The sequence below is a fragment of the Perissodus microlepis genome, chromosome 1 (assembly GCF_051167445.1).
Source record: "Perissodus microlepis isolate ML-2025 ecotype Zambia chromosome 1, ASM5116744v1, whole genome shotgun sequence".
NCBI classification, from domain to species: domain Eukaryota; kingdom Metazoa; phylum Chordata; class Actinopteri; order Cichliformes; family Cichlidae; genus Perissodus; species Perissodus microlepis.
In genome coordinates, this window is record NC_140461.1 from 14,974,532 (window position 1) to 14,987,717 (window position 13,186).

The following is a 13,186-nucleotide window of genomic DNA, read 5'->3' on the forward strand; positions in this document are numbered from 1 at the left end:
CCTGCAATGGCCCCACCCACCAATGACGCCCTGCATAGTCAGTCCCACTTTTGACCCCACCATGAGGCCCCTCTTCACGATAAACCACAGCTACCCACTGACTCTCTCTCACCGCTTCTCTGTGTTTCACTGAGGTCAATGCATCATTGGGCAATATTACATTTTAGCATTATTATTAATTAACGGCATAAAAAACATCTGATCTAAATTGGAGACAGTATTTCTTGCATCAAATTGGATTTTTAATCTCCATGTCAGTAGTCTTTACAACAAAATTAATTTACTGTTATAATAACTGTGATATTAGTTTTCCAGATGTTCCCAAAATATTTGAAAAAAAAAGTTGCCTGCAGCTCATTTGGGGCTGAGGAACAATGGCAGCATCGGGATCCTGTCGCCCAAATGTGACAGACCTCAAACCACACACATCTACTGTAAACGCTTACAGATGAGGAAGAGCTGGATGGCTACAATAAAAGTTTGCTTGTATTTCAATCCAACCTGGGTTGCATTTAAAATTTGATTTGTAATAGACAGAAACTAACAGCCAAAATCAAAGAAAAAAACCCCAAAACTAAAATCTAATCTACAAACCTGACACACACTTCCCTGATAAGAACGCAGTTTTTCTTCTATTCCCTTCAATTTTTAAATATGTCAGAGATGCATACATGAATGAATTTATGGATAAGATCATAGACGGAAGTTCTTTACTCTTAAAAAGGCAATTACAGGTTGAGAAGTCAAACTAAACATGTCAAAACGGTAGCGCGCTTCACTTGGGCAGTGTCTCAGTTTGAATCCAGGAAAGGAAGGCATTTAATTCAACAGGGTTAAAGAGCAGCTACATTAAAACAGAAACATCAGAAAGCTTACAGATGATCTGAGTCCATACGCCTGATCGTTTACTCTGCAAATTTATGCAAAAATATAAACACGGAGCATCATTAAAACATTATTACAGTCCAGTGCAGCAGCTAAAATGCCATAAAGGGTTCATTTTGTTACATTTCCATTTATGTAATACCTGTAAAATATATTTGAATATCTCTGACACAAAAATATGGGCAAAGGCTAAATGCCATGATCGTCTGAGCTCCACATCAGGCCTGTTTGGATTGCATAGCCAGATAACCAGATTACACATTAAAGACTTGCGGTCCTGAAAACATCAACTTAACGTTGTGACGCAGCTTCAATCTCTCTGTGACATACTGAATAAAAGAGGAGGGGGGGTTGGGGGGGGCTGTTCTCTTTTCTCTTGATGTTCAAATAAAAACCAGCTCTTTGAAAAGCTCTCGTCTCAGAGCTGGTCCCCCGAACAATGGATATCTTCATTCCTTTCAACTTTTCCGTAAAAGCTCGTTGTCTGCCAGCGAAAAGAAAATCATCATAAGGAGAAAACAATCCAGTTTTGGAGCACACACGCAGATGCAACATGCTGTTGTGCTGAATCACAGGACCCTACTAATCACCGAGGGGGCAATACAAAAAGATGATAACAGACCTTATGCCACAGATCAGGTTGTAATGAAGCTATCTGCCAACAGACGAATAACCACTTTAAATCGACAGATATAAACTGCTTTGCCACTGCAGTTCTGTTAAGAAAGCTTTTTCACTTTTTTTGATGGCCATCACTTTTTCTCCTTGTATCACATCACAGCTGTCTGGCTATTCCCTGCAGTCTTTAGTCAGGCTTTCAGAGTTTACACGTCATGACTAACCCCTTCTGAGTGGGATAAAATAAAAGCTGCTTTTCCACTTGTATCATCAGTCTTCTTCTTCCATCTCTCCATAATCACTCCCTTTTCTTTGTCCTTTGGGAAGGATTTAAGCTCGTTCTTTATGAATGCTACGCCTATCAGGAGTTTCCATTCTCACGTGGCACATGTGCAACTTCAAATAATAATTTATGCTGGCTCGGGGCTTTTGGGAAATGAAAACCACAGTTTACTTGACTCCATGTATAACTGGCAGTCAGCAGCGATCGGTAAGTTGAAATCTTACTGAATGCTTCAGCAATATGATTCTGAAATATTTGAGTGGAATTACACAATCAGAAATCAGACACACAAATAAACTGTCAGACGGTAAATGTAGCGTACAGTAGGAAATAAACATAAACACAGCCGTGGGCATTTATGGGACGACGGAAGAGTTTGACAGAAAGGCAACTGTTGCTGTGGTGAATGCTGCAAAAGGTTTATGAGGAGAAGTTTCCAAAGAAAGCTGTTGGGAGCTTTGTGTGTTTGTCAGACTTTGAGTATTTATCTAAGGGAGGCGTAGTTTTTTTTTAACTGTGTTTAACGAGCGGAAGCTAATGTAAACTCCAGTCTAGTAACTCCAGGTGGTGGAGCTTCTAAGAAGTGGCAGAATAATACAGACAGTGGACCTGGTTCAGTCAATGAGGCTCAACTAAAAGTCCGGCTGCTCACTCCTTTCTGTGGCATGTTTTATACTTATCACTTAAGGATAAATAGGCGAGACAGAACAGCCGTGACAGGTGTATCCGCCTATTTTTGGACAAAGATGTTTCCCATCATTCAACACTTCACAGGCGTGCCACTAGATAGCATCACAACAGATGACTGTAAGTGCTCTCCATCATCTACACACACAAACAGGCAGTTTCACCTGATTGGACAAATGCTTGAAGAGGGCTGCCTGTTCCTAAATTTCATTTCTGGCCCAAATGGAGTACCTTATTATTTACAAACTTTCCATCTCATTAGAAAAGTAGTTTTCCCTTTATTTAAACAGGAAGTTTAACTTCAAATCACATTTTTCCTGCTCCAAAATGGGGAACATTAATCTAATGTGTTTTTTCAATGGAGAGAGAAAAACCAGATTTCCTGAGGAGAGCGCGCAAACTCCACCCAGAATGGCCCAGGTTCAAACTCAGGACGCACAGTGGTGCCATACGGTCACACCGAAATGTGTTTCTGGAAACATTTGATGTGTTATGCTGGATTCATGGCGTCTGTTTGTGTAGGTACTTAGCTACACAGGGTGAAGGAAGACAGGGGTGCTTGTGTTCAGTTCTTCAAAGAACCAGAAGCACTTAGTGTGGATGCGTGGGTCAAATGCTGATTGGTTGAAGAGTGGGCTGGAACAGGAAAGGCAGTGAGAGCAGAGGGTGAAGCGTGAAAGAACATCTGAGATCCTAAAAGCATCATGAACAGCACAGAGCACACAGTTTTCATTTTTTTTATACACCGAGTTTCACCTCAGCTCTTTGTGTGTTATAACTTTGCTCTACTCTATTACAAATGCCCTGTATTTGTATAGCGCTTTTCTAGTCCCTAAGGACCCCAAAGCGCTTTACACAACCTGTCATCCACCCATTCACACACTGGTGATGGCAAGCTACATTGTAGCCACAGCCATCCTGGGGCGCACTGACAGAGGCGAGGCTGACCACCACCAGTAGGCAACGGGTGAAGTGTCTTGCCCAAGGACATGACGACCGAGACTGTCCAAGCCGGGGCTCAAACCGGCAACCTTCCGATTATAAGGCAAACTCCCAACTCTTGAGCTACGATCGCCAAGTAGCCTACAAACTGTTTGTTCCACATATTTTTATGTGGCCCAGATGGCACTAAACAGATATAGTATGCATGTAACAGTCCACAAAGCTCTCCCTACAATCAATGCACAACTATCTACAACTATGCCCGTTTATGCTGGAGCTAGATCATCTTTGTTTTTGATCAACTGTGGCTGGTTTCAAACAGAGTTTCTGGATCCTCGTGTTGCAATGCAAACCTCAGATTTGCAAAAATTTGCCTACAAGCACAGTGAGATGCTACCAGAGTGTACTGCACAGCTCAAAGGTTTGAGATCCAACTAATTTTCATATTAGATGAAGAAAACCCAAGTAAATATAAAATGCAGTTTTTAAAATTATGATTTCATCTATTAAGGGGGGGGAATATGCAAACCTCCCTGGCCCTGTGTGGAAAAATAATTGCCTCCTAAACTTAATAACCGATTGTGCTACCATTGGCAGCAACGACTGCAGTCAAGCATTTGTGAATACTGGCAACGAGTTTTTCACATCACTATGGAGAATTTTGGCCCTCTCTTCTTTGCAGAATTCTTTTAATTCAGCCACACTGGAGGGTTTGAGAATGAACGACCTGCTTAAGGTCACGCCAAAGCATCTCAACCAAACTTCATTTTGTTTGAAGTGTTTTTGGGCAATTGTAAGACAAGCCTTTATGCTCTCTCTCTCTCTTCATTGTTCAATGGTGAACTCTGACCATAACAGTGGCGAGTGAGGCCTGCAGTTCTTTAAATGTTATTCTGGGTTCTGTTTGTGACCTCCCGGATGCATCAATGAGCTCTCAGGGAGTGAATCTAACGCTCTTGGGACAGGTAGGTATGGATAGCTTTTTCCCCTTAATAAATGAAATCATCATTTAAAAACTGCACTGAAATACACTGTATTTACTCAAGTTATCTTTGACCACTTTTGACATTTGTTTGCTCAGAAACATGTAAGTGTGACAAATATACAAAAAAAAGTAACAACACTAAGAAATCAGGAAGGGGGCAAATACATTTTCACATCCTTGTATCTGTGGATGTGTTCTGCTACAGCAACACTTTCTCTCCTGAGACTCTAAACGTGTAAGCTTAACGTGATTAAAACTGCTTTGGTTCAAAGAGTGTTTGTATTTGACGGTTCCCTCGGAAAATAAACCCACAAAAAACTTCTTTGGTGTTTCTATTTCCACCCCGAATCACTTGAGCACCTGTCAGAAGTGATCATTATTTAAAAAGAGAGCTCACTCAGTCAATACTTCAAACAAAAACCGTATATCTGAAAAGCATTCGGTACCCAGGGATTCCCGGCTTAATTTAAGCCTTTTATCGATTGCTCTATGGAACTGCATTTAGTTAGTTAGCAATAACAGATCTGCACGCTGGCTGAAATTACATTGTATTTTGGCATTATAAAAATATCGAGCTGCCTCAAGTGGTTTCAAATCCACAGGTCTTTAAGCTAGATGATTGTATTGCAGTTCTATAAAGCAGCAGGAACTCCAACGCGTTATCATTATTATGAGGGACGCAGCGTGTGTCACGCAGATTTCCCTAAATCTTATGTTACAGATGCTGGTCTGTTTACGTGTGCGTACAGTGTTGTGTCTTCAGCAGACGGTGCGGGCTCGTGCGCTGCGGAGCAGAGGTCAGCGTCTTTCATCTGTATATGAAGACAAAACACAAGTGCGATCCAACATCATCGCCATCTTCGCCCTCGCCGAAAGCGTGATTTGCCTCTTCTCCATTTTTTTTCTTCTAGCATTTCCCGCTTTAAAAACAACAAAGCACTCAGAGCGAGTGAAGCAAAGCTTACCCTCGATGAGAGACAGACGCATTGATAAAGCCGAAGTTTGAAACAGGCACAGACAGGCAGAGGCTGAACGCCTACAGCTGCAGATAGCAGAGACTGCAACTTTCAGTCAGCCGCGATCCCCGCTGAGCTAATTCATTTAGGTTCGCTGGAGGAATAACTCTTTCCAAAGGGCTACCTGCACATCTCAAGGCCAGATGCACCTTTGGGTAAAAACCGAGCTCCATAGCAACTGTGTCGATGTGCGGATGAATGAATCTGGCATTAATGTTTACAGCATGTGTTTGTGATTTGCTCCCACACAGTCCCTCTTCTGCTTTTCCCCTGTTCTGTCACTAATTTAAGACACACAGGTTGAACCGTTTCGATAGGTGCGGGTCACAGACTTCATCTTAAGAACAACTCTTTGATAAATCCAATTACCGTCTGTCTGGAGCTTTTCTCCAACAGATAATAACTTCCTTAATAAAGCCTGCGTTTGCTGCTTTTTCCTGCAGTGCGGTGCCACCCTCCTCTATCAGCCATTTAGCTCTGCTCGCACCCCACTGATTAGCAGGAAAACAAGACTCGGTAAGAAGCTGGCTCCTCGAGAGCTGGCAGGAAGAAAAACCTTCTTAGGTCTGTCCAACAGAGAAGACTTTAATGGGGTATCCTGGTGAGGCAGCAGGCTCGTGTTTGCAACATTATCCTCCTGTGTGCAACAATGCGCTCGCAGATATGAGGGTTTGTACCACATCCAGCTGCTAGGAGACTCCTGAGGTTCCCCGCCATAGTACATACTGTAGTGAGCGAGTATGGGAAAAGAAAAGAGAGGACCCACTATGCTACAAACTAGGAGAAGAGAGATTTCACAGTTATTATCACAGAAAAAGCAGATTTTTTTTTTACATTTCCAACTGTAGGAGGCTGATAACACAAATTACTACACTTTTCCAGAAATAACAGGATAATACTTTTAAAGTACAAATGAGGTTGTACAACATTCATGGGAGGGTAGCACGTAGCAGCTTCCTGTCAGCTCCTCAGTGCTGACACTTTTCTGACATGTTGATTACACACTGCAAAACAAAGACGTCAGACACATAGAAGTGGAGTTTGTGCACACCTGAATCACATGCACGCCCCCTTTTTTCCTCTGCTCTGTGCCTCAGACATAATAATCAGCTGTGATGACGCCGAGTATTTCCCTCTCTCCCTTCAAACAACTCGGCTCAATACGAGCAGACTCGCTAATGGCTGAATATTAAAAGAAAAATCAATGTTCCCTAAGATAGACCACAATATCTTTGATCAAAAAACAACAGGAACATTTTGTCCAAAGGTTTTTCTATTGGAACACTGTGAAATTTCAGGGTTTTTTTTTTTTGCTCTATCAAATAATGCAGACAATTTGTCAGAGATGGCCACATTAATTTTTGCCTTCAACACCGTGATATTAGCTTACAGGCACTGATACTGTGCTCAGAAAGTCTTTAAACTGTCATACACGAGCCGACAAGAGACACATTCTTCCAAATACGGGACTTTTCAGCTGATAATAGAGGAAATGCTATTTGCCAAGAGCTTTGATCTACACCACAGTATCATGACAGAGCTGAAGAAGCCAGCTGAACTAATTCTTCTGGCAGAGACGTGGTCTTTCAGATTATTCAAGAGTGGGCATTTGAATTAGCTGCCATGATAGTCCGAGTCCTACTCTTCATTCTGGCAGGATGCTGAATTCACCTCAAGGTGTTTGTGAGCACCAATAACACAATAACGTGTAGCTTGTTGGATGCAAGAAGTATGTGTTACAAATAAGAGGGGGTGGTGAGATGCATATAAATATCTTGTGTTTTTGTGAGCTAGAAAGGTTGCTCTGAAGTCTCACGCTGCACCACTCAACACTGCATCGACATCTGCCGGTTGCCCTTATCTCAATTTAATTAAAAACGTGACCCAAAGAAACACCAGCAGGTACCGAGGAAGTCACTGTGACATTTTATAAAGCGATTGCAGGTTAATTGGCAACACTTTGCAATCAGCACTTTGGGCTCTCTGATCATAATTATTAAGCATTTTATGTGTTTTTAAACACACTTCACTCGCAAAAAAAAATTATATGATCCTGAAAGTTAATAAGAGTAGTTACAAATTTCAAAATCACAGCTAAGAAAACATCCATGGTCTTGTTAACAATTTGCTGCCACCTCCATTAGTCTCTTATGTCACAAAGAGGTGACATACAGGTTTAGCCACTCCCTGCATGAGTCTACTCAAACACCAACCAGAACAAGTGTTTTATGGCCATGGCGGAGAAATGAGGAGAAGGCTTGATAGCTGCAGCCTTCAGGGGCACTACTTTGTAGTTATATACACAGTTTAACACAGGGTCTGTTTTGTATTGGTGTAAACAGCCTTTCAGCAAATATAGGCTGAATAATAGCCTTAGCATATGATTTTAATGCATTTACCTAATTAGCAATGTGTCCATCTAGCTTTTGTTTATTTAACCATGAGAAGCTGCTGGCTCCGGGTTACAGCATGCTAGTCTGATTAAAGCTATAATACTGAAGAGATATGTCAAGTTAGAGGTGTCACGATAGCTGTGTACTGCATGATATTTGAAACTAAAAGATAAGTGCCATTGATGTACATATAATGTAACTACTTTTTTGTATAAATTTGTAAAGCCCAGTTCAATTCTTCTATTTTATTTTATTTTATTTCATTTTATTTAAATGTCACCAAATCTCAACAAACGTCACCTCAAGCCTCTGCATATTGCAAAGTAGCCTTAACCGGGGATTTACAGCTCTGTGGTAAATTTACACCATAGGTACACTGTAACTGCAAAACCCTCTGAAACTCTGCGCCTTAACCTCACGTGCACCACACCAGAAACTGTCGATTCTTCCTGTGCATTTCCGGATACTTCTTCATCACAGTTTTTGAATTGATTAGTAGAGAACAGCAATCAATGCCTCATATATAAGAAAAGATATTTAAAGTACCAGTACAAGGACTCACATGTGTCAGCAGAATAGAAATCAGAATAGATGTGAGGCAATGTACAAAGATGTGGAAAAACTTGAGGGACAAATGTGTTTCTCTAAGAAAAAAATGACCACAACAAAGAGCGAGGACCCAGAAGGCAAGAGCGTCCCAGCTTTCTATTTAATGTATTGTTGCTGGCACTGCATATGAAACATGACCACACAGTAATTAACACATAGAAATGCCCCCGAAGAGAAAACCCCAACCATCAGACGATTACCACCCCCGTCAGCAACACTTGGGGACAGTGGGGAGGAAGAGCTCCCTTTTGACAGGGAGAAACCTCCAGCAGAACCAGGGTGGGGCGGCCATCTGCCGAGACCAATTGGCGATGAGGGGAGGATAACAGGACAAAAGACACACTGTGGAAATGCAAAGTGGTGTATAAACATACAGAGTGAAAAAGGGTGAGTGAAGAAGAAACACTGCATTGTGGGAAGGCTCCAGCAGCCTAGGCCTATTGCAGCGTAACTAAGGGATGATTTAGAGTCACCTGATCTAACCTTAACTATACGCTTTATCGAAAAGGAAAGTTTTAAGCCTGATCTTAAAAAAAGAGAGTTAATGAACAATATTAAGGTTTAACTTGGATAAATTCTCTACACATGTGGCTACATTATCATTTTTGTGAAGCCAAATACTGACATCAGGAGAGCCCCGAGTTGAAATAATTGATTACATCTACGGAAAATTGATTTTCCATCTTTATTTCCATTAATGGACTGAAACCGGTGCCCAAAAATCACTAATAAACCTAACTGTGGATTTGGGGAATTATTGCACCCCGGTCGGTAACTGTAAAATCTATGAATGTGTTATTCAGTTGGTTACAAAAAGCACATCCATGAAATTTAGTCAATTTTTTGAGAGTCTTGATGAAGCGTCGAGTCCATTTATTATGGAGTTTATTCCATGACAGCAAAGCGGGGGAGAGAGATCATTAAATGCTTCCGCTTTCTCAGACTGGGGGGGGGGGGGTGCGATGGAAAAAACAACACTTTGTTGCGCAGCACCGCTTTTGTTTAACCAGATTAAATGTCCCTCTGTGTAAAGACACCAACCAGGTGGAGGCCATCATCCATATTAATGCCACCTGCAACCCAACGCCAGTGAAAGTTGCTTATTGTGGAGTGTCACTTTGACCCCTCTAGGAACTTCAAATACACACAAACACACACAGAGTGAGGAAAGCTATCAGCCTAATGGAAAAGTAAAAGTGCTGCTAGGGTTGACTGATGCAAAGCAAACACAGAGAGACAGATAGGACAAGACAAGAGAAAGGTGGGATACACACAGGACATTCACACACATATACTCACACACACAGCCTGGAGAGGTAATAAAGGCAGTGTACTGTGCACACAACCACCCATGCAGACCACACCTCACTCACTCACACACACACACCAGAATTCACTGACTTACATTAGCACACAGGTACACACACACACGCTAGGTGCTCTCCCAAGGCAAAACCCAGTGTCTCACATCTATCTCAGAAGATAGGTGTAAGTTTAGCTGTGCCGTGCCTTACTCTTCATGAACACCTGGAGGTTATTTAACCTGGATTATGTACTGCTTGCATATACGGGCCAGATACTGAAATCCATGGCTCCTAAACATGCACAGAGTCACCCCACCAGCTGTGATGTTTCACCTTTATTGTCCGGTTGAACAGACAGCTACATGTCTTCAGGTTATTATAGAAAATCTAGTCTAATAGCTGCTCTAATGGAGGTTATAATGTTCAGGTTTTTATCAAAGTGTGTGTAGAAGTGTGCCAGTTCAACTGTGTGGTCACTTTGGAGGAGGCAGTTTGGGTTCATTTGCACTGCCTTATACTGAGAGGTGCTTCTATTAATACCAATAATCTTCTCTATTGATTAATCTGGCAGGTCATTTCTCAAGTAATCTTCCGATCCATAACACCAGACCTGAGCTGGCCAGTTGGAGAGGTGATGTCTTTATGCTGTTGCCCAAGTCAAGAACTCAAACCTTTTATAATATGTTAGGAAAAGGAGAAAGCAGCAAATTCCCATATTTGTTTCCCACTAAATATTATTTTTCATTATTGATTAACCTGCTGAAGTTTGGACTGTCACAGCATCTAGTGACTTTATCCGGACAGCATTCCAGGACAAGGACGTGAAAAAGAGAATTTTGAGGAACTTTTAAGATTTTTAAACTAGAAAAGTCAGAATATTTAATATCTCCTTTCATCTCCAACCTCTAATATTTAACCCTCTCTGATAGGCAAGAGGTGGACAGAATATGAGCCACATAAAGATAAATCTCTGGAGATTCACCGCAGGGCTGATAGACCGCGCTGCATCGGCTTAATTCAGTATAAAAATGTTTTAACAAGGGGGAATCTGTGCAGCACAGGGGGCAAAGTCTAAAATCAGAAGAAGAAATGTGTTTTAAAGACGCCGCTTTAAAAGAAAATCTCCTCCTGACAGCACAGTGCACGTAGAGCTTTAACCCGGCGTTAATCTGCACACTTCCTGATCTCTGCCTAGTTATCGGAGCAGCAGCTTGTGCTGACGTGCTCTATAGGCTAACCCCCACCACCACCGGTACCTCCACCTCCCCCGGCCCTGCGAGACAGGCCAGCAGCCTTATATTAATTACAACCCCCCCTGTATGCTTGATTCCGCTGTCACATCAGCCGGCACCGGCACCGTGAAGTGGTGAGCTGGGCTGCCTGGTGCAGACGCGCTCCGAGCCCCGGCACAGCGGGAGGTCTGTGTACGCCGACCAGCGAGTGAGCGAGCCAGCCAGCCCCGCTGCCCTTGTCCACACTCATCTCCAACCAAATCAATGCCTCGCCACTGATACAAGCAGGCCTTTTCCCCCCTTTTTTTCTTTAAAAAAATCTAATTCCTCTCCGCATCGTGCAGCCGCAACCCCCCCGAGCCCCCAGAAAGGAAGAAAAGAGGCTCAACAGCGCTCCATCTTCGCTTTGTCCTGGAAGAAAACCTCCACACGGACACAAAAAGCAGTCGAGGAAAGGAAATCCTACCTTTCGACTCAACGCTGTCCCCGAGTAGAAGTAGTAGGCTATCCCCAGCACCCACAGCACAGCAAAGCACAACAATATCCTTGATTTCCTCCGCATGGCTGCCTGGTTTTTGCGTCCGCCCGCCCGTGTGTGCGCTTCGCGGCTCCCCCTGCTCGGCTCTCCTTTCGGCTGTGAGCGGCGGCTTGTCCCGGTCTGCTGTGTCCGTGCAGGGCGCTTCGCCGAGCGGCTTCGGCTGGCTTCGTCAGTCGATCAGGCGGAGCGGAGCGACCAGGAAGCAGCAAGCAAACATCAGCGAGGTTAGAGGGCAAAGGCTAGCCGACTCTAATCCAATCAAAACACCGGCCTGGAAGAGGGCCGGAGCCGTCAGCGAGTCAAGCTGTACCGAGCGGTTCCTTACTGAAACCGAGAAACAGGGGCTGGATAGTCCCCGAAGGAAATGACTTGTAAACGTTCAGTTATGTGTCTGTGGGAGCTGTGAGAGAGGACGTGTGATCATCGTGATTTCACTCTGTGTGGAGCCGCATGCGCTCTAAGGAGACGGTAGGGGCGCCAGAGGTATCCTCCCTGCTGCAAACCGGGTATAAAAACTGAAAACGAAAGCTTCCCGTTTAAACCTTTCATTGCCCTGACATGAACCGACCCATTAAAGGTAGAGACGGATTAAACAGCGCAGAGGTTTTTTTTGTTTGTTTGTTTGTTGTTGTTTTTTTTGGGGGGGGGTTGCAGAGTTACTTCTTTTCCACGTCTCCTTCCTGCCCATGATGTTGCACATCGGAATAGGTTTATTTCAGTAAAAAGATCTGGGAAAGCAAAGGAACAATGGGAACTGCATCCATTCCTTTAGATTGGTGTGAAATCCATAAAAATGAATCCCACAGTGAAACCTTTCGTGTCATTTCTCACTCATATTCGTATTTAATCTAATGAATGGTCAGAAAATAACAATACTGAGCTATTTTACAGTAAAATTAATTATTAATAATATTTTTTCCATTAAAAATGCCAGACTTCTTCCCTTTGTAAACTTAAACTGTGACTATTTACTGCTTTTCTATCACTTGTATCCTAAAGCAAAAATCTTGAGTTCCTCAACATGTGGAGCCACTTTACAATATTGAAGTGGTTAAGATCTTCCTACCTTTGATCCTCCCAGGAACATTAAAGTTCATAATTGACGCCTCTTGGTCTAACAATAGGTTTTTGATTTTGAACTGCAGACAAACAATCAATTAATCCACTGATTAATCAATAAAGAGATTAATGAGTTTAAGTAGAACGTTAAAGCAGACAGTCACAGTCATTCTAAGCTTGTTAGCTGTGTCTTACCTCTGTGCTCAGACCAGTCTGGATGTAGCTGGTTGGTCCTGATAAGCTGTTGAAGTTAAAATCTGGTGTTTGAAAACAACTTATCGGTTCTTTTAAATCAGTAATCAGTGCCCATAGTGGCCTGGCTGCTTCCCAAAGGACATGTACTATAAATATAAACATGTCCATGGAAACCTCAGACGCCTGTCTGCATTCATAAAGTGACTATCAGATCATCCATGCATTCAGTGACAAAAGATAAATCATGCTTAACTGGTTTTATTGAAAAACCTAATAAATTTTGTCTCCTGTATTAGCCAGAGTTTCTTTCTTTTTTTCCCCCTGCAAGGGCAGGAAAAGCAGGAAAGACTAATTTATTTTCTTCCTCGTTTAAGGAGCGGAGGTATTGTGCAGCTAATGCATGTGCATGTGTCCTAGAGGAACTTGACCTCATCCATCCA

At 42.6% G+C, this 13,186-nt stretch overlaps 1 protein-coding gene across 1 annotated transcript in view; it reads right to left on the reverse strand.

The window, feature by feature from the left end:
• Positions 1 to 11,962, reverse strand: part of galnt2 (UDP-N-acetyl-alpha-D-galactosamine:polypeptide N-acetylgalactosaminyltransferase 2) — a 77,331-nt gene extending 65,369 nt beyond the window's left edge. Inside the window, exon 1 of the mRNA XM_084931405.1 lies at positions 11,421 to 11,962. Coding sequence (XP_084787531.1) covers positions 11,421 to 11,516 — 96 coding nt within the window. The 5' untranslated portion in view covers positions 11,517 to 11,962. The remainder of the gene's footprint in view (positions 1 to 11,420) is intronic.
• Between the last annotated feature and the right edge of the window lie 1,224 nt (positions 11,963 to 13,186).